A 23,869-nucleotide genomic window follows, 5' to 3' on the forward strand; every position below is an offset into this window, starting at 1 on the left:
TCAGCTAGCTAGCTAACTTAGCGAATGTTAGCTAGTGATAAAACAATATGTTGGTTGTTGTGGTACAGCCTGTAACGGATGCTAGCTATTTGAGACCACAGCATACTAATCAAACGTTTAAGACCCTGGTGTTCTGAATGAGGATAAAAGTGTAGAAATGTTCATAGACATTTGAAATTATTATTTTTTTTTTTACAAGATCCACTGATACTGACACTGTGCTGATTTACTTGTACTCATTAAAACATGATCCAATACCACTAAGAGTAGTAGATGAACAAATGACACAAAATGAAACTGCTGTGCAAAAATATAAAGAAGAGGAACTAGAACGTCTTGGTACAGTACAAGTAACCTGATAAAACATCTTTAACATAAAACTCAGCATGAGGAGTTCAGTATCAACGCTGCAGCAAACACTGGCTAGCCAAGAAAAACATCTACAGACAATGCTAGGTCTGGGAAAATGCTAAGTCTTAGTCAGCCATTATTGGTTATTAACAATGAGATATTCCTAAAGATTTTCCAAAGTGAAACTAAACCTTGGACCCACCTGTAACCCTACACAATCTAAGCTAACTCATAAGGCTAGCTAACACACTTCATTTAAAAGACACTAGCTAATGCTAGCTAGTGTCTCTGAACACCCATGTGCGCTGTACTTGGCCACTGTACAGGGATACATAAACAGAGCTAAATGAAATGTTTCTTGATGTCCTTGATCATTTAATACTAAGCGATTTCTGAATCCACATCAGTATTGGCGTGTACCGAAGACATACTCATACTCGGTCTGAAAAACAAAAACAAAAAACAAAACGTCGATGCGTTAATCAATGTTAAGTTAATTGTATTAGATTTTTTAAAATTATTTTTTATTCTACGGATTTTATTATATGCGTTGTATGATATTATATTGTTTTTCTTAAATGGATATCAAGCATAACAAATGAAATAAAAAATATGATTATATTCCTGCTTTCTCACATGCGTGTCTCTAACTCGTTGTGTAACATACAGTTCTGCCACCCGCCGAAGTGCTCGTCAACTTATCGTCCAATCACATCTCCTATGTGGTGACAAGACTGAGTCCTTTTACCGACTACAACTTCAGCGTATCTGCTTTCACTACTGTAGGAGAAGGACCTGCTATGCTGATCGCACAGAAAACTCCAGAACAGGGTAAAGTGGGACCAGAAGTCACCAGACGGCCTGAAATAAGGCGTCATTGATGATTTCACCCTATAGCTGGACGCCTTTTCTGTAAAACCAAAATCTACAGTTAAGGACCTTGCTGTAGCCTCTACAATGCTAATACTGTATATCATTTAATTCCAGTATTAACGTTTATCTTTTGGAGATACATTCGGAAGACACGCTCATAAAGAGCAGCTTAAAATCTATGCTGCATGCTGCGGTTCTTAGCTTAGCATTAGCTTAGTTCTGTTTTGTCAAGGTGGAGTTTCATTGATGGGTCTTCTGAGAAACTTAAGCTCTGGATGGAGAAATAGAAGAAGTAAACTTGTATGTTATTAGTGTAACAGTGGTAGGAGAAGTCGTGAGATCTGATCACTGAGCCCACAGATATAATGTACACCGATCAGCCATAACATTAAAACTACTGACAGGTGAAGTGAATAACATTGAGTGTCTTGTTACAGTGGCACCTGTCATGGGGTGAGATATATTTATTAGGCAGCAAGTGAACAGTCAGTTCTCAAAGTTGATGTGTTGGAAAGCAGGAAAAACGGGCAAGCATAAAGATCTGAGTGATTTTGACGAGGGCCAGATTGTGATGGCAAGATCACCAGGTCAGAGCATCTCCAAAACGGCAGGTCTTGTGTGGTGTTCCCGGTATGCAGTGGTTAGTACCTACCAAAAGTGGTCATGGAAGGACAACCGGTAAACTGGCGATGGGTTCATGGTTACCCAAGGCTCACTGATGTGCATAGGGAGCGAAGGCTAGACCGTCTGGTCTAGGGAAGAGATGGCACCAGGATGCACTATGTGAAGAAGGCAAGCCGGCGGAGGTAGTGTGATGCTCTGGGTAATGTTCTGCTGGGACACCTTGGGTCCTGGCATTCATGTGAATGTTACTTTGACACGTACCACCTACCTAAACACCCCTTCATGGCAACGGTCTTCCCTAATAGCAGTGGCTTCTTTCAGCAGGATAATGTACAAGACTTGTTCAGGAATGGTATGAGGAACATGACAAAGAGTTCATGCTGTTGACTCAGCCTCCAAATTCCCCAGATCTCAATCCGATCGAGCATCTATGTGAGCTTGCTGGACAAACAAGTCCGATCCATGGAGGCCCTACCTTGCAACTACTATTGCTAGCATCTCGTTGCCAGATACCACAACACACCTTCAGAGGTCTTGTGGAGTCCGTGCCTCAACGGGTCAGAGCTATTTTGGTGGAACAAGGTGGACCTACACAATATTAGGCAGGTGGTTTTAATGTTATGGCTGATCGGTGTATAGTCAGGACAAGAGTGGACCAAGAGCTGAGCCCTGAGGAACTCCTATAGAAAGGAACAGCCTCAAAAATGAGCAAAAACTAAAATAAGACATATGCTTATCTTACACTAGTACATGTTTACAAAGATAGACTGACCCCCCTGCTGTGTCTTTAAATAAATCTAGCCCAAAATGAAAAAGAAAAGTGTTATATGAAAAGTGATATATAAATAGCGGTAGACTATTGTGCTTTAATATACAGGGTTTGTTTATTTATTATTATTATTATTAGTTTTACATGTAGAGAATTTTGAGATTTTAGACCTATATATATATATATATATATATATATATATATATATATATATATATATATATATATATATATAATAAAATTATTGTTATTATTGTTGTTTGTTTGTTTGTTTGATCCCCTTAATCCTGAGGATTTGTTTAACCCCTAGTCTTAGTTGTTTGTTATTGACTTTTTATGATTTGTAGTAATTGCTATAGATTTATGGATTATTTAGTAATAATGGTCAATTTTTGTGCTTGATTATAAATATGTTATTATTGGCTTTTTTTCAGCATGTAAAAGTGTCCATAACTCTTTTTCCTCAGTGCCTAGCTCTGTTCAGGATGTGTCCTATGCCAACATAAGCTCCACCTCCATCTTTGTCAGCTGGAATCCACCTCTGAACCCCAACGGGAAGATCACACACTACACCATTTACATCTTCAACCTGCATAGTAACAAGGTCCAGCAACAGGTTACAAACACCACTAGTATCATCCTCACAGGTTAGTGCCTAATCCGCACTGCACAATAACGTTGGATTAGTTAGGCTAATCTCTAAAGTCATGCTTCCTTCTACAGGTTTGGATAAATACACACAGTATAAGGTACGTGTGGCCGCGTCGACAGCAGCAGGCGAGAGCCCTGCGTCTGATGAGGATAACATCTCCGTACTGACGCTTGAGGATGGTATATATATGATTATAGTTCACAAAGACACACTCTCAAAATGAGAATGTAATATGAGTGAATGAAGTTTGTGGTTTTATTCATGCTAGACATTAGGATGTTTCCTATTCAATGTTGGGTTTTTTTTTTAGACTTTTCAAGAATAATGTAAAAAATACATTTTATGATAGATTAGTAGAATTTCTGTGGGAAAAAAAGTTATAAAATGATATAAATCATGATAGCTGTACTACTTGGTTAGCAAAATATTGTAAGAATTACATGTCTTTATTCTTTAAATCTCCACTTCATGATCTTAGAATTATTAACTTGTTTTAAAAGCTATTTTTTATTTTTATTTTTTGCACAAAATTGTTACTATTTAATAATAATATAAAGTACGCTATTCACATGGAACTGCTATGTACAATATGCGACAATTTCTTTTCCAAAATATTCCTTAACATTATAAGAAAAGGAGTTGAAAGGTTTACGCACCCTGCATAATCACAGAGTAATAATTCAGTAATGATGGCTGCTGGGAAATGGCGTCCATTACAGTCATTTTGTGAGGCTGTGATGCATTCTGGGAAACTGAGTACCTTGCCGTAACCACAAGCGATGTTCTTTAGTTTTTCCCCAGCGTAATGGATGACAAAGGGATTTTAGGTGTGCACAACTTCATATTTATACCCCAGGGAAACAGGACAGAAAATGAAAATGATATAAGGGTTTCAAATATATATTGACAGGGGTGTCAATATTTCTGGCACCTAAATTACTATTAAATCAAAAGTCATTCTGGTGCGATTCTATTTATTAGAACAAAGATAAATCTTTGTCTTGACTCTATAGACCTCGTTTTCATCCTGCATGTCTCTTCCAGAGCCGGATTCTCCTCCATACAACCTGGTTGTTTTGAACACCACGTGGTCCACTGCCACCATCACCTGGTCTCCTCCCGATAAACCCAACGGCATCGTCCTTTTCTATGAGGTGACCTACAGCAATGCCACTTTCAACTACACGGTGAACTCGACTGTTCCCAGCGTCACACTGCACCACCTCAAACCATACACTCTCTACAATGTCACTGCACGTGGCTACACACGGCTTGGACATGGAGATCAGACCTCCGCCATGCTACAGATGTTGTCGGGGGAGGATGGTGGGTCTTTTGGTCAATAGATAATTGTGTGAGGTAGAGGAGTGCGTTTTTTTTCTTCTTCTTTTTAACCCTTTGAATTGCCACACTTTGCACTGTGTTTGCCTTCTTGGCCTGTTTAAGGCCAATTCATTTTATTAATAATAACTGATGTGGTTTAAATTTTTATGCAGAGTGTGAGACGATAGAAAACAAGAGTGTGTGGGCGTGGCTTTTCTTTCTGAAGTAGCTCAAATGGAGGCATTGACATACACCAGCTATGTGTTGTCTCTTATTGTTTCACAATCTTTCTTTCTGCTCAACCACATAGACGTAAGTGAAAACATCCGGCACGTTTTGATGCGTGTGTGTGTGTGTGTGTTTCAGTGCCTGGCAGTCCTCCATACATGCTTGTTTATGACAGCATAAGCTCCAGCGAGGTGAATGTGTCCTGGTCGCCACCCCTCGTGCCCAATGGCGTCATCTTGTACTACACTGTGGAATATTGGAACACCACACACACTCTGAATATCAGCACACACACGCCGTCTGTGCTCCTGTCCAACCTGCGCAAGTACGCACACTACCGCCTCAGCGTTCAGGCAGCCACTCGAGTCGGACTGGGGAACCACAGCAGCGAAATCCTCAACATCACAACTCTCGAGGATGGTGAGTGTTTTTAGAAACCTCAGGAACGCTAATAACCTGTTGTTTTGTTCAAAGCCAAGCTGGATTCAGATCTGCAGACACATCATTACTAATTCTCAAGTCTTTCCTACAGCCTCATGTTATTTGTTCTTCTACTCTCTGAATGTTCTGGAAATAGTTGTTATTGTCTGTTGTACGTATGCAGTATATGCAATGTGATTATCCTCACTTGTATAAGATCGTGGTGTTTGGGAACCGCACAGTCCTCAGGTTCATGTCCGATAATCAGTAAATAATGTTCTTCCTGAACTACAGTCCCGAGCTCCCCCCCGCAGTTCTTGTACTACAGGAAGTTGTCAGATAATGAAGGCGAGTTGTCATGGCAACCCCCCAAGGAGGCCAACTCGGAAATTCTGTACTACATAGTGAGGGTGTGGTGAGTGCTTTTTATTTTATACGCCATCAAATCAGAGATTGAAAGTAACCCTAAACTATTGGATGGGTCATTTTCATCACATGTTGTATATTATACAGTCAAGTATGGACCAAATTTCAGAAATAATATGCTTTAATGTGTTGAACTGATACGCAATATGATATATATATATATATATATATATATATATATATATATATATATATATATATATATATATATATATAGATATATATAGATATATATATAGATATATGTGTGTGTACATATATGATGATGTAAGTTGAGACTCGGATACAGGCTCAGTTTACTAGCAGTTGACTCATTTGCAGTCACAGGAGGTCGTAGGAGTATTTAAAGTTCCTGGCACTTTTTATGAAAGAGTAAATATATAAAAATGTTCCTATGGCCGGTCTCTTTTTTGGCATGAATGCATATTAGACATTTTATTAATTTACATAAATAATTTTCATGATAAAGTTTTCCAATGTGGTTTGTGTGTGTGTGTGTTTGTGTGTGTGTGTGTGTGTGCGTGCAAATGTGCATGTGTAAGGAACTTGAGCTCTGAGTTTGTAGCCAATGTGACTGAGACGTCAGTGGTTGTCAGTGTAGATGGACCTGGACTGTATAACGCATCTGTGAGCAGCTGGACTCGGCTTGGGGATGGAGGTGTACTGATCTACATCACCTTCAGTACATCAGAGTCGGGTATAAAGACACACACACAGACACACACACACACACACACACACACACACACACACACACACACACACACACACACACACACAGAACACAGACCTGCTACAGACTAATTTTGATATCTGTGTGTGTGTGTGTGTGTGTGTCTGTCTCAGTTCCTTCAGACCCCCCTCAGAACGTGTTCTACACATTGCTGTCTCCAAGGACAGTGAGACTGAGTTGGAGCCCCCCTACTCAGCCAAATGGCATCATACAGTACTACACCATTTACTACAGCGACAACATCACCATTGCCACTCAGGTGCACACACACACACACACACACACACACACACACACACACACACACATATGCACTCAAACACACACACACTCACAATCATACACTGCTGTCTTTCACAATATACATAATTCAGTCACTATACACTATTCTGCTTCATAATTTTATGCTGACAGTAATTAACAGTAATTAACAGTAATGCTGCATTGTGTGTTTGTGTCCTATAAACATGTGTTTCCCAGATAGGAGTCCTTTCCTTTATTTGAGACTTTTAACTGGAAAAATAGAAATAATTTTTCAGAAACAATTTAGAAATTGATCATGGTATAGTATATATTACTATTATATTTGCCATAGAGTTATGTATGAAAGAATGAGAAAAATTTAATCAAATAAATTAAATCATTGAAAAAATACAAATGCCAATAGAGAACCACTGAAAACAAAACCAAAGATAAAAATAAAAGTCAAATAAGAACATGTAAAGTACTTTTTTTTTTTTTGCCTTTACATATTTAAACGTTATGGTAATTTGAATCATTTTGAACATCCCTACTACACTGTATTTCAATGACAAAACAATCACATACATTAACGGCTCTGTGTCTCTGCTGTGTCTTTGCGTAGCGGGTGCCGGGCTTGTTGCAGTGGGCAGAGCTGGACGGGCTGAGGGCGGGGCATGAATACAGGGTGTGGCTGAGCTCCAGCACGTCTCTGGGTGATGGGGGGGTAATCAGCGATCCCCTAAACTTCACCACGCCAGAGGACGGTCAGTCTCCTCACACAGACAGGGCAGGAGAGCAGCTCTGCACCGTTTTTTCCAACCATTTTCACCTCGTTTCTAAAAAGAAAATCATGCCAAAACATCGGGATACACTCAGTTCAGTTAGGCTTATTGGACAATGGATAAAATATTAATCAAACAATAAATCAGCTTCTAAAACTCTTAAATTTATATTTTAAAAAACAACAACAGTATACTACAACTGTTAATGCACATAAGAAGAACAATAGAATAGAGATTGTGTTAAAGGCCAAGTCTCAAAATGGGAAAACATTTTTGGACCACCAAGGGGTTAAAAATCGAATGCATGATTACAGTCAATGAAAAAAAAAAATTGTTGCACATGCTATAAAAGCATTTGTTGCACTTGGCTCACATTCTTCATGTGTTATTTGCATGATTACAGTGATGTGCCACTCAAAACTGTTTGATTAGCTGCCTATTTAAAAAAAAAAAAGTTTAACGCTTTAGTAACTGCTTCTTAGCATTAGGTTTTTTAAAAAGCCTTGTAATAGGTCTGACCCTATATTAAAGTATCATGACCAATCCGTGACTCGTGAGAGATCTTACTCTCTTCCGACCAGGTATATGTAATATCAGGTATATAACATTAAAACCACTTGCCTAATGTTGGGTAGGTCCGCCTTGTGCCGTCAAAACAGCTCTGGCCCGTCGAGGCATGGACTCCACAAGACCTCTGAAGGTGTGCTGAGGTATCTGGCACCAAGATCCTTTAAGTCCTGTAAATTGAGAGGTGGGGTGTCCATGGATCGGACTTGACATCCCACAGATCAGTGAGCCTTGAGCACCCATGACCCTGTGGCCAGTTCACTGGTTCTCTTTCCTTGGACCACTTTTGGTAGGAACTAACCACTGCATACTGGGAACACCTCACGAGACCTGCCGTTTTGGAGACGCTCTGACCCGGTCGTCTATCCATCACAATTTAGTCCTCGTCAAAGTTGATCAGATCCTTACGCTTGCCCATTTTTCCTGCTTCCAACACATCTACTTCAAAAACTGACTGTTCACTTGCTGCCTAATAAATACTGTATATCCCACCCATTGATAGGTGCCACTGTAATGAGATAATCAGTGTTATTCACATCACCTGTCAGTGATACATGTGTAGTTTGTAACTTCGGGCGCCCAAAATTTACACAGAACACAGGTTATTCCCTGTTTTGGTGTGATTTGGGGGAAAAACAGAGCAGAGTTGACCCTGAAAGAGAAAAGAGATTCTCCCCTGTTGTGTGAGGCTGATGAAGTGCTGCATATCATTATATAATAATAACAATCTCTCTCTCTCTCTCTCTCTCTCTCTCTCTCTCTCTCTCTCTCTCTTTCTCTCGCTGGATTGTGTTTGGTTATGTTTCAGTTCCTGCAGCTCCACTCCAAAATGTCCAGCTGCCTGAGCTCAACTAAGCAACACACCTCTATGTCCTTGCACATCTTCATCACAGACGATGCAAGAATAATCTCTTTTCCCCCTCTCCTGTTAACCTGTCTGTGACTCACAGCAAAACGTTCAGTCTTCAGGTCATTTTGCAGGTTGAGTCTGGAGGGAAAACTATTTCCAGTTGTGTAAATGACGATAACTGCTTTTCTTCTCATATGTGCATATGCATTGCATGGAGTTTAATATCTGAACCAGATGAAATGGAGTTCGTGAAGCTGACGTGCCGTGAACGTCATCGGCTCATGTGTCGAATACATTGTCTTTTGCTTGCTGTGAATAAACGTACCACGATAATAACAATTTTAATGTGATGTTACCTTCATGCTATGTTTTTATGAACATTATACTGTATGCCGTGTATATATATTAATCATGACACTTTTGCATAGAGAACGCAATGTCAGACTATTTTTTAAAAATTACATTTGACATATTCGTTCTCTTTTCTGGAGTGTTTAATCGTGTCTTGTATATTAGACCACTCATAATAGATGTCTCTCCCCCTTCCAGTGCCGAGTGGTCCAGTCCATAATCTCTCGGCTCAGCTTTACGGTTCTACGGCTGTAGTGATAAGTTGGGACCCCCCTCTGGAGCCGAATGGTAGAGTCTTCTACCTGCTAAGCCTTCAGGAAGCGGGCATAACCCACCCGTCCATCAACCGCACGGAAAACCAGACCATTACCAAGACGACCACCGACACGATTTTCCTTTTCACCAAACTCAGGAAGTACTTCCCCTACGTGATAACGGTTACCCCGGCAACTAGTGCAGGCTCCGCCTTAGACCACACCTCCGTACTGCACCTGAGAACGGATGATGATGGTGAGTTGCATGCAGGATGTGAAGAATAAAACATTTGTCTATAAAACAATTTCCCTATTGTTTTCCCTAATGTTCAAACATCCATTAACTGTTGCTCCTTCATCATCCTCTCTTTTTTTCTCTCTTTCTTAAGTTCATTTTAAAAATGTTAAATAAAAACCTCACCATATTCTTTGGGAAATGGCAGCATCAATCATACAAGTTCCTGTGATATTGCTATAGAAACAATGACACTTTTGAATAAGAGCATTAATATAAACCTGTGATTTGCAGTCAGAACTACCGTCAGAAACATTGTTTTGCCTTGTGTGTGTGTGTTAGTACCCAGTTCAGCTCCCTTGCTGGGTATGAGCAGGAATCTCTCCTCCACCTCTATCCTGGTGTCATGGTATGCTCCTGTGGAACCGAATGGGGAGATAATCGAATACGCCGCAGTTCTACACGGTCCCCGAGGATCCAACAGCACGTACACACCCAACTCACAGCTCACTCTTACACACCTCACCCCGTACACAGCCTACAACCTCTCCATCTCTGCGGTGAATCGTAAGGGCATGGGACCCTCGCTCATGTTACCTCTGCACACTGATGAAGCAGGTGAGTGCTGTGGATTAAGAGTATGAAGGTATACCAGTATGGCTTTATATATATGTGTGGAAATAATGTTTGAAATAATGATTACGCCATACGAGTACTGATGGTGACATAACATCATACAATCATGGCTCTTTAATATAGGATACTATTTTATTGTTCAGTTTAATTTTTCTATTGTTTTGCTTAACCACAGAAAACTAAAAGCAATTTCTTACAAGTACAATGTAAAAAAAAAAAAAAAAACCCAACAATCGAGCATTTTCACTAATCGACTCAATTTGTTTAGCACGATAATGGCATGCTTGAGAAATTATTAAAAGACCTGGTTTAGTTTTCGATATCTTACTGCTAGGTTATAAGCTTTTTTTTTAAAAAAAAATTCTTTCTTGTTTTTTGCTAATCATTCATAGCTGCTGTGTCGGTATATCCTTTATGAAATAAATCAGTAGACAGACGCATGAAACTACCTACAAATGAATAACAATAAATAAAAATATCCAAATGTAAAAAAAAAAAAAAAAAAATTCTAAATAAAGCTAGCTAACTAACCTTGGAGATAATATGTAAAATAAAACATGCTAGCTAGTGTTTGAGTAAATCCCTTAAGAAAATTAGCTTAACAACAATAAAGGAAATCGACAAACAAAGATAGCTATCAGTAGAGTAAATCTGCAAATAAAATTAGCTAGCTAAATATAGCTAGTATCTAGCTACAGCACCATAGAACACCATTGAACCTCAAGCTGGATAGCGTACTTTTTATAAATTGGCACAAATTTTCACTTTGACCTAGCATAGCATTGCTGTTAGCTCATAGGGCTTGGGAAAGTGATGTTATGAATATGAATTTAAATAGTAATGTACTAACCAACCCTGCTACAGTTACTTTTCAGATACTTTCAGCAGCTTGTTAGCTAGCTAAGTAACATTAATCAACATCACTTGTAATTTTAAATTGTAATGTAGTTTGTTTACTAACTGCACATGTTTACAGTCATTATGTGATTTAAAGCATGCATTCTATTAAAATTGTGTTGTATGGTGCTGTATGTAGATACTGGATATTTTTTCTATATATTTAGCTAGCTAATTTTATTTGCAGATTTACTCTACTGCTAGCTAGCTTTGTTTGTGGATTTACTTTAATGCTGTTAAGCTAATTTTCTTAAGAGATTTACTCGAACACTAGCTAGCGTGTTTTATTGTCGATATTTTCTCCAAGGTTAGTTAGCTAGCTTTATTTAGATTTTTCAACAAAAACAAATTTTTACATTTGGATAATTTTTTTATTGACTTGTAGGTAATTTCATTCATTCCTTTTGCATCTGTCTATTGATTAAATTCGTAAAAGATATACTGACACAGCAGCTATAAATGATTAGCAGAGAAAAGAAAGAAAGAAAGAAAAACTTATAACCTAGCATTACTTAGCTAGCTAACAAACTGCTCAAAGTATTAGAAAAGTAACTGTAGTAAGGTTGGTTAGTACCTTACTATTTAAATGCCTTGTAACTATTTTACAAAATGTAACACTGATTGACTTTTGCATAATTTTGCAAATATTTGTTCGGAAAGAAACTTAGCTAACGTTGAACTGTGACATTAGGTTTGTACAGCTGTCATAATGGGAATTTTTCATACTTTCCCAGCTCTACTGTAAACTATCCCCATTAGTGAACTTCAAAGGCCCACTGAGCCCTGAAATGACTTTTCTGAGCCATGAAAGAGACTTTTGTATGTGGCTAAGACACATTAGGATGCCGTCTCATGTGACTGTTTTTGATTGTAGGTCCAATGTCTCCACCACGAAACCTGAGCATCTTTAACCACTCTTCTGACTCAGTGTGGCTTCACTGGGAACCCAGTCTGGAGCCCAATGGTGTCATTCAACATTATGGATTCAAAATCGTGGACCTGAACACGAATGCTGTTATATACCAGGTAATTGTACAGACTGGTTATGTTGTGTATGTATGTACAGTAAAATCAAGAATATTTACTGTATTATCACTGTTTTTGCTACAGAACTCCACAAGTGCCTCTACTCAGGCAGAATTACATGGCTTCACACCTCATAGCTCTTATGAGATAAGTGTGTCTACTTACACGAGAGCAGGCAATGGAGACCAGTACAGTCTTCCTGTTACCTTTACTACCCTCGAGTCAGGTAAGATTCAGAGGAGTGTAAGTCACATGAATCGAAATAAAATGGTTTTTAAAAATGCACATGATAAAAATGCAGGCGTGGTTTTCACTGATTTGTTAAGTTCCAAGATGATTTGATGAAGCATAAGCCATGGTTATCATGTTCCACTAATGATACTAATTGTATCATGTGCACAAGCATTTGATAAAAAATAAAAAATACAATCAATAAAAAAAGAAGCTTGTGTTAATAATCATTCGTTGCTTTGTTGGGAGTCACGTCATTTAATAGTTTAGCCAAGCTTTCTTGTCTGCTTCATCTTTTTGTTGTTGTTGCTAATTTAAATTTTTTTCATCTTGTGTATTGTTTGCTGTACTTGTTATTTTTGCCTTATTTATCATTTAACACAGGTTTGTTTATCATTTGGTATGGGTAGTTTTTGTTAGTTATCCCTTTTTATCATTTGGCATGGGAAATCTTTGGTGCTGTTGTCTTGTTTACTGTTTGGCATGTGTAGCTTTTGTTACTTTTGCCTTGTTTATCATTTGGTGCGAGTTGTTTTTTTTTATTTTGCCTTGTTTATCATTTGGTGTGGGTCGATTTTGTTACTTTTGCCTAGTTCCTTGTTTGTTGTCAGTAATTTTTGTTAGCATTACTGCATATTTACAGCTAACAATAAACAAGGTAACGAAATATAATGCTGATAGATAATTGAGGCAGATTAAACACTTGATTAAATGATAAAATTATTCCGTTTCCGAAAATGAGTCAATAAAATGGTAAATGTTTATCAAATCATCTTTCTAATGACCAAGTGAGTTTTTTTTAACTCCCTTTTTTTAATCAAAGAATATTTCTTATATCCACCCTTATATATAAAGAATTTACCTGTTCACTGTATATTTGTGGTATTGTACAACTTGCACCGTTTTAATTAGATGATTTTAATTAACCAAATCAAAGTAATGACACTTATTTTTTTAAACTTCTTGTCTCTTAGTTTTATCAATACATTTTTATTGCCATACACAGATACAAATAAAAATGTTTTCAAATGGAGCATGTAAATGTTGTGTGTGTTGCAGTGTCCGAGGTGGTTCGAAATCTGTCCTGTTCGGGCCTGGACTGGGATTCAGTCTATATGGAATGGGAGCCTCCAGCAAACCCGAACGGAGAGATTTTGCTTTACAAAATTATCTCAGCAGATCACACAGAGGAGGCGTTTCCCCTAATGCTTACACATAAACTTGCGTACACTTTCAGCGGCCTGCGTCCCGACATACTTTATGTCATCTCTGTGGCTGCTGTTAACTCAGCGGGTCCAGGAAAAGAGGCCAACTGCACAGCACATACACTACCAGAGTCAGGTACAAGGCATTGTGGGAGACTTCAAAAATTCAAAAGATGTGTTGACAGAAATCCAGGGAAACTTGTCTGTATTTTCTGTATTCAGACTCGATTTGCTGGCTGGCCCATTCAGATTATTGAAATGAACGCATTTTTATAGTTTCTTTCATGTTCTTCTTGGTGAAATGCTCTTTTTGAACTGCACATAGGCTAAAAAAAAAATCAGATGGTCGAAACATGATCACGCATTATGTTTAGCAACATTTTCTGGACTATATTCAAATTCAAGCATGCATGTGTAATTGTTTGCACATTTGATAATGAACACGCATAATTTGAGACATAATCCAAATTAATTTACAAAACACAACACAGTACATTGGCTGCACATCCTCTTATTAAAACATTGTGTTTGCATTTGTCTTTTTAGTGTCAGCATGGCAGACCTGTCAATCAAACACTGGCTGGGATTTTGAATTGACATTGTATGTTTAGGAGGAAGTGATATTTACATGAATATATTCAGCAGATGTTAAAGGTGCCTTGGCTCTAACGGGGTTCAAACTCACAACCTTCCAATCAGATTTTGAGTTCAGAAGCCTAACTGTGTGTTGGGTTTTTTTATGCATTCAATCAGTGCATATATGATTATGTATGAAATATGAAATATAAACTATATAGTACGTATACTTTATTTATGATGATGTATTTAATAATAAGAAACCATATCTAAACTGTGTGTTTTTTGGGACTAACCGCTGAAAAAACGAAGAAATCAGCTGTCATTGGCATTCAAGTGTATTTTTACTATTACAAGAGAATCATATAAACATATAATGCCGTAAGTTTATACTGATTTTGTCACTCAAGTTAAAACCGAAAAATCCCTTCCGAAGTCCGGCCCACAGTGATTGATTGACAGTTCTACCTCTCTAACAGTGGAATTTGCAAACAGGGTTGGAAAGGCATTTTATATTTGAACAGTCACAAATTTACTGAGTGCTATTACGTGTTCAATATGGCAGAACCACTGTTTAGACAGTGAGAGTGAAATGTCAAATGGACTTTTTTTTAAATGAAAGCTATAAATACAACACTTTGATTTGACAATAGTACAGCAGATCATCATAATAATAATGAATAATAAATAATAATAATTATGATTTTTTTTTCCTCCAGTTCCTGGTCCCCCAGAGTCGCTGTCTGTGGTGAATATTAGCTCGGATGCTGTGACTGTGAGCTGGCTCCGTCCTGCCCGAGTCCCCGGGCTCTTACGGGGTTACAGAGTGGAGAGACAGCTAGTGTGTAGCCTAGAGGATGATGCTTCCTGTGTGGAGAGTGAGGTTTTTCTGTCGGTAAATGTGACGGAATATGATAGAAGGGAGATAACAGTAACACTGCAGCCCCTGCGTAAATACAGGCGCTATCGTGTCAGAGTGACGGCATGGACCAACGCCGGAGATGGAGAACCTACGGCGTGGATGTACATACAGACAGCAGCAGGAAGTATGTCTAACACACACATGTACACACACGCTACTGATGTTTACGTTAGAATTAATTATTATTATTATTATTATTATTATTTTTACATATTCAAAGCCAAAAGAATGTGAACGTTTAAGAATGCGGGGGGAAAGGTGATTGATTTCTACGATGATTTTAAAATCGAACATTGAGCTAAATATCAAGAGAACATGTTTGTGGTAATGATAAAATAAAATGAATAAGACAATACATTTTAGGATAAAAGGTTGATTTTGCGTCAGAAACGCAACACAGTTCACATCTGTGGCTTATGTGACATGAACTCTCTGTGACAGTATAGCATTAGATTTATTAACAATTATTCTCATTTATTACACCAAAACAACTAATATTTTAATAATTAATTGAAATTTGAATTAAATTTTTTGTGCAGTGACTTTGATGCAATCTCTCTCTCTCTCTCTCTCTCTCTCTCTCTCTCTTTCTTATGATCTCTCTCTATTATGCTCTCTCTTATGCTCTCTCTGTCTTTCTCTCTCTCTTATGCTCTCTCTTTCTCTCCCTTATGCTCTCTCTCTGTCTATCTCTCTCTCTCCCTTATGCTCTCTCTCTCTCTGTCTCTCTCTTATGCTCTCTCTCTCTGTCTCTCCCTTATGCTCTCTCTCTCTGTCTTATGCTCTCACTCTGTCACACTCTCTCTCTCTAACACTCTCTCTGCCTTTCTCTCTCTCTTATGCTCTCTCTCTCTTATGCTCTTGCTCTCTATGTCTCTCTCACTGTCTTATGCTCTCTCTCTGTCTCTCTCTCTCTCTCTCTCTCTCTCTCTCTCTCCCTCCCTCTCTCAGACCCTGACGCCCCACCAGTTGCTGTCGCAGCAGTTCCTTCAATCTCTGGGATGAAAATCACTTGGGATGAACCGGCAATCATCTCCGGCCCCACCTCCTACCTCATTGATGTTATTGCTGTGAGTTGGAAGGAACTAGATTTATATGCGCTAGTTAAACCCCACTGTAACTTTTAATCCCTTCTCTCCCGTTCTCTTCTTTTTTTCAGCTGGACAGTTCTGATCATAATGTGACAATAGTGAGGAAAGCAGGAGAAATCCAGATGGTGGTCATTGGGAACTTGACTGCTTACACTTATTACTCCGTTACTGTCACTGCCTTTACTGGAGACGTGGCCGACGCCCGCCGAGACGGCATGACCTCTACACCCGTCGTCGTCAGGACACTAGAAGGGGGTGAGAAAGCGAGTTTGTGTTTTATGTACATTTGAGGATGAACATAATGCGTGTAAATGTGTAAAGAACATGATTTATGGTCTTTGCAGTTTAGTACGTTTTGTGTTGGAAACAGTGTGTGTGTTTATCTGTGTGTGTGTGAGTGTGTGTGTGTGTGTGTGTGTGTGTGTGGAGGATTGAGGGCGTATGGAGAGGATCTGATTTATTTACATTGCTACTTCAGAACATTTACAAGTCATATATAGATTGAGAATAAGGGTACTTTCAGTACTTTTTAGTCCACCTTTTACCGCAATCCTATGAGAAGTTGCACGTGGAGTGTTAGTCAGTCATGTGTGTCTTTTGTTTTTTTTGGTCAGAACCAAAGGATCCACCCAAAAACGTGACCCTGACCATCATGCCAGAAGAAGTGACCCGTGTATATGTAACATTCTCACCACCGGATGAGCCTAACGGCAACATCAGTGCCTATCATGTCTATATTTACCGCGATGGACGACTGGACTTCGAGATCGACAGCTTGCCGGTGGTCAGTAACCCGAACAAGACCATGACTGCTGTTATACAGGGTCTTAAAGGAGGATTCAACTACAGCATACAGGTGAAGGAAGCATTGATTTTGCTTTACACCGCAGTGCTGTTGAATTCTAGCTCTTGGTTGGTCTGATTGTTCAGAAAGTGTTGAATTATTTTCTATAACAGCAGCTGCAGACGAGAGGTTTATATTAATGCACTCGTTCTAATACATTATCGTTTCTATAGTAACAACATAGGACTTGAATGGTAGAAGATTAAAACACATATACGTTTTCTGTAAGTTTTCAGTATGGAAGGAGCCTCCAGTATCAGACAAGTTGCGTTTTATTTTTTTATTAACTTCAAGAGAGTGAGGTGAGGGGACATGTGTTTATAGCTGTTATAATATAAGTGACATCGGGAATTAACTAGATTTGCAGTGTAACACTTACTTTTCCAACCTTTTGTTACCCCGTCCCAACTTTTTTGAGACGTGTTATTTCTTAAAACGTTACGTTTCCTCAGTTTAAACATTTGATATGTTTTCTGCATTCTATCGTGAATAACATACGTGTTTATGAGATTTGCAAATCACTGCGTTCTGTTTTTATTTACATTTTACACGGCGTCCCAACTTTTTTGGAATTGGGGTTGTATTTTCCGGTGACATTTACATTACAGCTGTGGTTTAATTTCGTTCCAGCAAACAGAGCAGAAATGTTTTCAAGGATTACGAAACAGGCAAAAATATGATATATGAAATATAAGAAATTCTATCTCTCTCTCTCTCTCTCTCTCTCTCTCTCTCTCACACACACACACACACACACACACACACACACGTTTGATTTACAGATAGCTGCAGTGAATGGAGCAGGATTCGGGCCCAGATCAGAAGTCAGAATCAGCATGCCGATAAAAGGTACTGAACATTCTACATTTACATGAAACTGTTTGCTATCCCACATTTTTACAGTCAACTCCAAAATTATTGGCACCCCTCATAAAAAACTGTGCATGACACATGCCATGAGTGAAACTTTGAGCTTAACCATATGGCAATGCTGTATAGTTTTATTATTACGCAATATTTTTTTCAAACTTGGAAAGTTTATTTTAAAATCATTAGCGCAAAACATTGCTTTCCAAATTACCACCACAATTAATATTCGGTCAGCCCTCCTCTGGAGAGAATAACGGGCGCAGAGCCTCACCCACTGTTTATTAGCAAAGAGTGAGACAGTCGTTGAAAAGTCTCGAGTTTGTTTGCTGCACGCATTTCTGTCTTCAGTTAGATGTACAGTTTGTTTTTGGTCAAGATCTCTAGATCCATAGTCCTGCTAGAGGCAGTCAGATTTGCGCCTAAAATATTCTTTTAGTGAATTATTCACAGAAGCTTCTGGAGCCACCGGGCACAAAACTGCCCCAAAGCATTAATATGTATAGCAGTTTGCATTATTTGAAATAATTTAGAGGTGTCAATAATTTGAGGACGAATAAGACGAATCACATGAGAATTATTTCTAAATAATTTCTGTAACACTGATTTTCATAGTACTCGTGTGGATGTTGATGAATGCCGATCAGCTGTAAATGACCAAATGTATTAATGTCACACCCACAAAACTCCATCAGAGACAACGGTAACAGAGAGCTGAGCGCAACAAAACGACTAAATTGTGAAGTGTGCTAAATCTAACAATAATGGAAGATTTCTCCCATAAACCGTAACCTTCCAATAACGACAGCTCGGCCAACGTGGCGTACACTAGGGACGCCCACTAGCACTTCGTCGTTTCGTAGGGTGCCATTACTTTTTTTTATTTGTCTTAATTTGTGGATTTGTTTTAGATTACTTTGCTTCGATAACCTGATACGAGTGTGTTTCACATCATTCGATTCGTGTGGTTTTAAATGAAGTAAATAAATGATTTAAACTTCTGGGGGTTTAACGAGTTTAACGGCTGCTCGCGTAATGAATAATACACAAAGTCATGGCTTAAAAATAATCACTAGATTTCCGTGTGTAGACTGTAATATGAAAGCATAACGTCTTTTTAGTGGCAGAACATTTTGCTCATTTTGGAATCAAATTCATTTTGGTATTAATTTATAAATTAGGTCCATAAATTAAAGAACATTGATAGCTCTATATTCTGAAAGTCCTTTAGAGATGATGTGACCACTTTTTTTTTGTTTTGTTTTTTGTTCTTCCTGCAGCCTGATTCTCCATGCGGCGTGTAAAAAAAAAAAACATCGTCCCCTAACATCATCTCCGTATTCTGTTTCATTTCAGCCCCACCGATGCCCTCTAAGAGGCCAGCGGTAGCCCTGAACAGTGTAGGCGTTGTCATGGCAACACACCAAACCATCACTATCGAGATGCCTTTGTGTTTTTTCTCAGATGACAACGGTCCTATTCAAAAAATCCAGGTCATCGTCTCAGAGCCGGCAGGTACATTCATATCACCAGTATAAAAATATACAGAGAGACAGAAAGCAGCCTCCTTTTGTGCTGAGGTTAGAATAAAAACAGATGTTTTTTAAATAGACTTGAATTTTTTTAAGCATTAATATCATTAATAATTAATTAGCATTAATAATTATCATATTAAGCATTAATATCATAAATGGATTGTCCATGAGTAGGAATTCCGTGAGTGAAAATAAAAAGGGATAAAAATGTATAACTGGAGGAAAAAAAAGCGCAAGCATCAATTTATATAAACATATATTGTTAAGATTCCTAGACAGGTTCAATTCTGAACAAAATATAGAAAAAAAGATGAAAATATTCCTGACTAGCACAGAAATAAGTTCTAAACAATGTATAGTTTATATATATATATTTTTATTGACTTTTTTTTACATTTTATTTAGAATTTATGTAGAACGTTAGTAAAGATATACTGGAGACACTCTTCGTTAATAACAATCTTGAGTGCAACAGAAATCTGGATAATACGATAGGTTAAAGTAATTCTCTCAAGTCATTTGGAGGTGATTTACGTTTTATATTTTTATCTAAAAATCTAAAAAAAAAAAAAATAATAATAAAAAAAGGCCGTCTATGTGTGCGGACTGTGCGTGAAAGGGTTAATAATTATTTATGTTCTTGAGCCTCTTTAATGATATCTTTTTAGATCATTTAAAGGGAAAAAAAATCCATCAGCCTAATCTAGACTAATCCCTCACCTGTATGAGGAGAATAACTGGCAAGTCTGTGTTTAAATGCGATTCGATTCGGTTCGTTTTATTTATTTAAGGTGCTACGAGTGTATTTGATTGTATGGTCATATATACAGTGTTTATAATAAGTGATCTGAACTGATCGTTCCGTCTGTATGGCTTTGCAGTGATGGACTACAGCAATGTATCTAACTGGAAAACCGTGTTCCTCCACGCTACTGCCCCGTACGTGACGGACGAAGGCTTTCCAAACCCGGAGTGCTCGGAGGATCCGAGTTCAAATAAAGATAGAACTTTGAAAAACATACGTTCCAGGATGTACGTGATTGGATCGGAGGAAGGATGTTTCTCTGAGGATGCACAGCTCCTCTGTAACGGGCCTTTAAAAGCCAAAACGTACTACGTGTAAGTAAGACACAAAAGCGTGTGTGCGCACACACTCACACACAAAAAATGCATGTGTGTGTCCTCACTTTAAAAATAATATTAGTGTAGGTGTAGTTTCATTTCGGTGTATTATTTATGAAGACGTCTTGTTTATTTTGCAGATTTAAATTCCGTGCAACGAATATCCTCGGTCAGTACACGGACTCTGTGTACTCGGAGAGGGTCAGAACGGCAGGTACAGCTTTCAGAAGTTCACTGTAGGATGAAGCGAATCATTCCGTACGCCATTACATCTCACTGCTTGATTGTTTCCTTTCATCCTTACAGATGATGGTCTTTTGACTCGGGATGAGCAGATCATACTCGGAGTGCTCCTGTCTTTTTTCCTGGCGTTGTTCCTGATCTTGATTATATACGCTTCTGTGCGGTAAGGCACTATAGCAAAGACAATTTCTTAATCATTGAAAGTAGTTTGATAGCGCAGCACATTTGTGGCATGCTAGACTACTCAAACTATGAAGTTTAATAGCTTTGTTAAAGTGCACCTATTATGGTTTTTCAAATATTACCTTTCATGTAGTGTGTTATAGAGCAGTTTGTGAATGTAAAAAGTCTGCAAAGTTTAAAAAATCAAAGCTCACGACAAACAGAGTTATCGACTCCCAAAAGAAGGAATCGATTCTGAACAGCTGAAACGAGTCATTAGTGATTCCAGACTTTACTTCTTGTACTAACCTTCATAGGTTTGTAACAAAAAGCCCCGCCTCTGGTATTAATTGGCTGCTCGCTGACAACGGTAGACCAATCACAACAGACTGGGACATCTGACCAATCACAGCAGAGTATGCTCTCTGAAAGGAGGAGTTTAGAACGAATCATTTAGAACGGATCATTTAACGAGTCGTTTGTGACACTGGGGGAAAAAGTAATGCTGCAGTTTAAATTATGAGCACGTTAAAGTGTCTTTTGACCTCGGATGCGTGTAAATCTATCGCATGAGACCTTTAAAACAAAATTAGACACGTTTCAAAACCATAACAGGTGCGCTTTAAAGATTACTGTCACTTTGTACAACATTCAGATTGCGTTTTTTAAATAAACGTCTGACGGAAATGACGTAGGCCAAAACGTCATCCGGTTTTCACGTGTTTTCAGACGTTTCGATGTGTGGACGAGCAATTTTTGGAAAATGTTTAAAACGCCAGTGTAGACGGACTGTTTTAAAACAATAATGCAGTTTTCAGATCTATCCGGATTAACGTGGATTAATGTAGCGTAAATCGAGGAGAAAATTCATTGCCATTTCATACATGTGGCAGCTAGACAATCCCTAAAGGATGAACGCGCTACTGAACCAAGCCTGTGATTGGTCGTCACAAATGACGCACGCCCGAGCCGATTCATTCCAAGATAGATGAAGTTGAGGAGCCGCAATCTTGTTCCTATAGTCATGCACATTGTCCTAAAATGTTAATTCCACTCACAAACGGCAGCACTGGAGCACTCGTCTACAACGGCCAATACGAAATCAGAGAAAGTATGCAAGCTTCTAAGCTTTCAAAGGTAGTTTTGTCTTTGCAGCCCCGTCCCTCGCAAACATTATCTCCATATTAATGTATACTTTAGTCAATACTACTGGAGATGTTGGGGGGAAAGAAAAGAAGGGTGTATTTATTTAATTACTTCTTTGATCATCTTAATAGTCTATGATATAAAAGAATATTTCACCCTGATGCCTGCAACTAGAAGCCCAAAAGCTGTGTAAAGTGTGTAAAGCCTCAGATGTTTCTCAGAGATGACTTTTATTTCTTTTATTAAAACTCCTGTCCATCTGCAGGATCCATCAGAGGCAGAAGGAGGGCGGCACCTATTCTCCACGAGAAGCAGAGATTATTGAGACCAAGCTGAAGCTGGATCAGCTGATAGCAATGGCAGACATGGAGCTGAAAGAGGAAAAGATCCAGCGGTAAATCAGCTGAAATCTTTACAGGATCCTAACAACAGGACTGACTGTAATCACTGTCTGTTAGAAGAACTGGTTTTACAGTAAAGTAGCGTTTTTGTTTGCGATCACGTCGAGATCTTCCTCAGTTCAAACCGTACAGATGTACCCCATTCGCGCACTTGGAGCCTTGCGGTCATCATGTGGACGTATACGTGAGATCCGTATAGTGTCCGATCTGCTTAACTGTAGAAAACTTCACCAATTAGACACTTTTAAAAATCTGTTTACGAGGAGCATCCATCCTAGGTCCATCCCGAACGAGTTGTTATTATATAGTCATACAAACGTTCCACTTTAATGAAGATCAAAATGATGCTTTCAGTGGAAATTTTCATTCCACGATGCCATTCTGAATAATCGACTTCGACATACATTTTTCTATAAGTTAAAGGTGCCATTTTATTTGAACAGACATCAAAAAAACATTTGCTTTCACATATCACGCCTCACTCGTTACTGCCCCGCCCCTTTGTTTGATTGGCAGCTAGTGTTCTGAAAGACTGTATAAGCTCTGGGTTTCACAGGGTTGATTCAGACGGCTCACAGAAGCAGTTCTGATGAAGTATAAATCACACTTTAAGGCACTTTTTGGTCAAACTACCTGACAGATGCAACAACATTAATGAAGTGAAAGATATTTATGTTTTATTTTTATGTTGTTTATTGTTCTTTATGTAGCTCATCGGTGGCTATTTGCGATGAGGCTTTATTGGTCAGTCCGTACAGGATTTTGGCGAAAACACCAAATGTTTGTTTGTAAACGAGTCCTTTTTAGCTGTACTCATGTTTGACGCATGGTGAATCAAAGAGGGCTTCGGCTGAATGCGCGTCGTGATGACGTCACAGCGCATCGCGACGCGTCTCTGCCCAAATCTGCGATCATTTTGAAAAATTGCAAGCTCCTGCGAATATTACGGCGTATCCTCGATTTTGCTTTAAATTCTGTAATCTCAAAATCGCAGAAAACCTGGAGGGACTGACTGGTGTTCAGAAACCACGTCATGATCTGACTAACACACGCTTTCACTGGCTCTCTAATTTACTCATTACCCCTTTGTTTCTCAGGTACTCCTCCTTTTTCTTTAGGAGGAAGGATATATTTGTAATCCAGTAAGTGGATAAAATGATGCAGTCATGTCTGCAGATGCATGCTTTGGTTTCCTCGTCTTTACAGTCAGAATGTTTATGGTTTACGGTGTGGCTGTGTTTCATTGTGTATGCATTACTAAGATACTGTAGCGGTCATTCAGTG

The 23,869-nt window shown here is 38.6% G+C and overlaps 1 protein-coding gene across 2 annotated transcripts in view; it reads left to right on the plus strand.

The window, feature by feature from the left end:
* ptprq (protein tyrosine phosphatase receptor type Q) overlaps positions 1-23,869 on the plus strand; it is a 60,179-nt gene that overhangs the window by 29,274 nt on the left and 7,036 nt on the right. For both annotated transcript variants that reach the window (XM_017465130.3, XM_053677837.1), the window contains exons 29-48: positions 1,021-1,182; positions 3,085-3,264; positions 3,341-3,448; positions 4,314-4,595; positions 4,959-5,240; positions 9,391-9,702; positions 10,024-10,299; positions 12,089-12,240; positions 12,325-12,466; positions 13,531-13,812; positions 14,972-15,298; positions 16,126-16,244; positions 16,334-16,520; positions 16,880-17,121; positions 17,892-17,958; positions 19,333-19,491; positions 20,393-20,630; positions 20,774-20,847; positions 20,940-21,039; positions 22,450-22,578. In XM_017465130.3, the coding sequence (XP_017320619.3) occupies positions 1,021-1,182; positions 3,085-3,264; positions 3,341-3,448; positions 4,314-4,595; positions 4,959-5,240; positions 9,391-9,702; positions 10,024-10,299; positions 12,089-12,240; positions 12,325-12,466; positions 13,531-13,812; positions 14,972-15,298; positions 16,126-16,244; positions 16,334-16,520; positions 16,880-17,121; positions 17,892-17,958; positions 19,333-19,491; positions 20,393-20,630; positions 20,774-20,847; positions 20,940-21,039; positions 22,450-22,578 (3,820 nt within the window). The remainder of the gene's footprint in view (positions 1-1,020; positions 1,183-3,084; positions 3,265-3,340; positions 3,449-4,313; positions 4,596-4,958; positions 5,241-9,390; positions 9,703-10,023; positions 10,300-12,088; positions 12,241-12,324; positions 12,467-13,530; positions 13,813-14,971; positions 15,299-16,125; positions 16,245-16,333; positions 16,521-16,879; positions 17,122-17,891; positions 17,959-19,332; positions 19,492-20,392; positions 20,631-20,773; positions 20,848-20,939; positions 21,040-22,449; positions 22,579-23,869) is intronic.

The sequence above is a fragment of the Ictalurus punctatus genome, chromosome 4 (genome assembly GCF_001660625.3).
Source record: "Ictalurus punctatus breed USDA103 chromosome 4, Coco_2.0, whole genome shotgun sequence".
NCBI lineage: Eukaryota > Metazoa > Chordata > Actinopteri > Siluriformes > Ictaluridae > Ictalurus > Ictalurus punctatus.